Here is a 4,704-nt window from a genome sequence, read left to right on the forward strand (position 1 = left end):
TAAATATTACTCTTATATCCCCAACGGTTATTTTTTTTGGGTATGTCTATAAATATGAGCTCATTTGCAAAATTAAGAAAGGATTAGCGATTCGATTAGCTGAAAAATCTTCTGAATTTTTGAGAGCTCATTTTACTCATTCAAGCCCCAATTACTCTTTCATTGTTCAATATCTAGCAAAATCCTTTTGAGTGAAAGTATTCCAAGTTATCCCACTGTGCTTACAAAAGCTATAACTCTCATTGTCTTTGATTGTTTGATAGATTTTGATTGAGAGTTTTAGTCAAAAGTTTTCCTCCGATTTAATTAATAAATCTATTGGTTGGGAAAACTTTTAGCTTGTGAGTCTTTACACTATTTTTGCAAGACTTATTAAGCTTGTCTTGTATTGTATTCTTGCGAAAATATTTTTGACAAGCTTGGTTTGCTATTGTTTCTTGTGCATAAAGTTTTTGAAAATCATTTTGAGACATTTGATTATATTCATTGAAAATATTTAAAACCCTATTTGTGGTTGAAATATATTTACATATTGTTTCAAAGATAGATTGGTAATACACTCTTACACTTGATTAATTATTGACATTACCTAGAGTGCTATTACAAATTGTTTGCACTGAGCTTATAGTTCCTATCTGCTTGAGGTGTACTGATTATTACTTGTGCGTATTGGTACATAATCTGCTTGTTTAGAAGCATTTGCATTATACAAAAAATTTTATCCTCATTGTTGTAGTCCAAGTGTGGCCTAAGAGAGTGTTGATCTAATCCATAAGGATCAACAAGACCTTCTCCGCCCCACAAGGAGAGTGTGTAAAGGTTGAGGTTAGCCCTAAAAATTTGACCTGGTTGTAATTGGTGCTGCTCCACCCATTAGGTGAGTAATATTAGTGGAATCCTCGGGCTTGCGAGCTGAGACAGGGACGTAAGCAGTATTGGCTGAACCCCAATAACATATCTGGTCTCAGTTTTATTTTTCGCAATTTACTTTTTCCACTTGTATGTTAATATTTATTGCACCGAATGTTTGATAAACTGAGATTGCTTTAAATTGATTAAATATTTGCTCAATAGAATATTTGTAATATTGGGAAATATTTAGACAGACCTTAAGTTGTGTATATACTGCTACTAAATAGTTATACCTAGACATAAATTTTTTAATACACCAATTCCAACAGAAGGTTTTTTTTTTTCTTTTAATAGGTAATTTCATTATAAGAGGAGAATTCAAGCAAGATGCTTGGATTCATAAAACAAGACAACAATAAAGGCAAGGTTAAATCATCCTTCCAAGATCTCTTTTCAATCTAAAGACCACCAACACCTCCCAAACATATTAGAACCTTACAATCAAACAAATCATCCAAAATAACTGTAATTATGGCTTAAATGTGAAATTTTCGGGAAACAAAATTCAATATGCATGCACCAATCGAGGGAGCTGGGGATTATACATCCCATGGTGATGAATGACAAGTCAAAAATAGAAGATCAATGAGGAAGCAATTTTAATTTCCAATAAAAATTATATTAACTAAGTAAACATCACTAAGAGGTGATCCCTTCGTTTTGCAAAAGGAAAAATAACTTATTCAATAATATCCCACTTGCCAAATCAAACCAATATCACCTTACGTAAAACAGGAAACAATTTGTTGCCACTTACATAATAACGACACACGCGCTTCAAATAAATAGTTGTAGCTCTCAAATTAAGCAAGCTTAATTAATTATATAAACTTCAAGCGCATTTGAATCCAGAAGGGGTCTTCTTCCCACAGACGTTGAGAAGCAAGCTCAGCGAGACAGGAACATTCAGGTTGATGCCCAAAATGTTTGCCTTAATGGCAGTGCAAAGGCAAACAGCTGCCTCAAGATCAACAAGGCCCTTAAGGAGACTGCAGCATGGAGTTACGGGTGGGCTGCCCACCACAGCATGGATCAATCCATTGAGCACATCGGCACACACACCCAGTTTTAGGGCATCATTAGGGCACTTGCCCGAACCTGAGCCTGATCCCGATCCCGATCCCGAGCCGGAGCTCGGAGACGGCTTTGGCGTGGGCTTGTTTGGACCTGGGCAGGTGCCACAGCCTGAGACAAGGGCACAGAAGAGGATGTTGAGGATGAGGAAGAGAGGAACTGAAGCAGAGCTCCTGGCCATGTCTTAACTAACACAAATACGTACTAGCTAGTTGAAGAGAAGTGAGAATTGAAGCTAGTGCTGTATTATTTGTGCGGGGATGGAGGGAATAAAGGTGAGGTGTAGGGCTTTTATAGGGTTTAAAGGGGAAGGGTGGTCTATTCAATTAATGTAAACGGGAAATAATTAAGTATAGCACGGAATTAAAAAATGGAAGGCACCCATGTGAGAGCTTGGGATTTACATAGCTGGCAAAACCAGGAGATTGTACATAAACGTTTGGATGCTTTTGTGGTGGGGATCGGCAAATTTCCATGCTCCCTGCTGCATCATTAACTTGTACGTATTAATGCAGCCAATATTGCAGCAGTGCACCCACAGATATGTGATGCATTATCATCCATTCTTTGAGCTGGAAAGAAAAATTGTTGATTAAATTAACTGGGTACGCAATCACAAGATGGGACTCGTAATTTCCTAATGATCTTTTTTCGACCGTGGAGGATCAGTGGTAGTGGTTGAATTAAAGGAGCCCATGAACCCCATTTCTGCTTGACTGGTGATGCATGGGGTGCGTCACATTGCGCGGACGCCTCTTCTAGTAAATTACTAAATAAACTAGTTTCTCTTTTTAAGGCACACGCACAAGGGACATGTCGGTTGACATGTCCATGCACTAGCTGAAATTACTTTCATTAAAATGCATCATTGCATTATTTTTTATTTATTATGTAAACTTAGTGATCATAGTAAAACAATTAAAATGTTAGTTTAGTTATTAATATTACTAACACAACTTATTAATAATAGTAAATTGATATTTTTATGTTCAAAAATTAATTTTTAATATTTAGTAAAATTACTATCACGCTGATTAATTATTTAGGCTTTTTGAAGTAAAATAATCATTGATTGTTACATAATTAATAATATTATTAAAATTAAGAAGAATTATATACAATTTTTTCCGTATTATAATTTATTATTGTCAATTAGAAGATAATCATGATGAATTTTTTTAATAAGAAATTTTAATAAAAACATGAATTCTATTATTAGGGGAGAATATTTAATGAAAATTAATTATCATATATTTATAATATATTATTTTAAATAATAAATTAATTAATTATCTTGAATTTTGTTATTTAGAAAATATTAACTAGCTAATACTATTAATCTAATTACTAATATTATTAAAAATTAATAAGTGCAGTAAAAACTAAATTCATTTCATTTAATTAGGTGAAAAAATAATAATGTTCAAAAATTGATAATGACTGATCATCTTAACTAGAAAGTACTAATAAAACTATCAATTTAACTAATTGGGATAATATTAACTTAAATTAATAGTCATATTTTATTTCACTATTTATCATATAGGTTCTTGTCTATAATAAAAAGAAGTTGAACTATTATTTCTCCTAAAATTAATAATATTAGGAATATACATAAGAATAATATTTATTTTATTAATTATTCAAATATACTCTTTTAATTAGAAGACAATGACAAAGAGTAATGCTAATGATAAAAATATTAATTAAAATAACGAATTAAAGGAGATAATTTTAGCATAAATAATTAATCATATATTATTTTATAATTTATTATAATATATTTACTTTTTAATTAGAAGATAAATTAAAGATTTATGTTAACTAGAAAATAGTATTAAAGATAACTATCAATTTAAATATTACGGAATAATAGTAACTTAAAGTAATAATCATTTATTATCTTACAATGTACTACAATATACTATTGTTAATATATTACTGTTGATTTAATCACCCCTTGAAAGCACTAAAAGGAAAACTTTAGCAATATTTGGAATGATAATTATACTAATATTTTGATTGAATGATCAAATAAATATCAAAAGTCGCATACATCAACTTCCCAATCTAAGTCATAAATATTTTAATAATCCGTATGTACAACTTAAACTACCATAAATACTTAGGCAATTGAATTTTTCTTTGGCAATAAATATTTTGAAATTTTTCTTTAAATTCAGTTTATTTTTCAAATGAAGATTTAATGATATTTTAATTGGAATTTCAAATAAATGCCAAGAAATTCATAGGTCCATTGCCTTTTCTTCATATTTTTTTTTTTTTTGGGTGCTCTAATTGGCCTTACTGTGTTTCTTACAATTTCCAAACACAAAAGATTCAATCTTGATGATAAATGATATTAAAGAAGAAATGAAAAATTTCGGAAACAAAACAATAAGATAGGTAGATCGGATGATAGAAGAATATGAAATAAGGATAAATGATTATCAAATAAAAGCATTTTCAAAAACAAACAAGAAAAATAAGATAGATAAAACCTGATTTGAACAAGGCTCTGATACCAAATGATGTGGAACCCCAAGAATGAACGTCCGAAGACCCCAAATCGGATTTATCAAAACCCCAAAGCCAAAATAAGATTCGACATGGTAGTCGTTAACCTATTGCTTGACATGAAATACAAATTAAGAATATCAAATTAATGGATGAACGCCACAAAGGTAACACCTTTGATAAGTTCGGTGAAAGTTCAAT

General features: G+C 31.0%; 1 protein-coding gene across 1 annotated transcript; it reads right to left on the reverse strand.

Moving 5' to 3' along the window:
* Positions 1-1,509: 1,509 nt before the first annotated feature.
* On the reverse strand, positions 1,510-2,370 carry LOC131164178 (14 kDa proline-rich protein DC2.15-like). Its single transcript, XM_058121173.1, has one exon. It carries the CDS (start codon positions 2,165-2,167, stop codon positions 1,745-1,747), a length of 423 nt encoding a protein of 140 aa, XP_057977156.1. The 5' UTR covers positions 2,168-2,370; the 3' UTR covers positions 1,510-1,744.
* Between the last annotated feature and the right edge of the window lie 2,334 nt (positions 2,371-4,704).

Source organism: Malania oleifera, chromosome 9 (genome assembly GCF_029873635.1).
Source record: "Malania oleifera isolate guangnan ecotype guangnan chromosome 9, ASM2987363v1, whole genome shotgun sequence".
Lineage (NCBI taxonomy): Eukaryota > Viridiplantae > Streptophyta > Magnoliopsida > Santalales > Ximeniaceae > Malania > Malania oleifera.

Coding starts and splice junctions, on each gene's coding strand:
- LOC131164178 (XM_058121173.1), bottom strand. CDS start 2,167: ATGGCCAGGAGCTCTGCTTCAGTTCCTCTCTTCCTCATCCTCAACATC.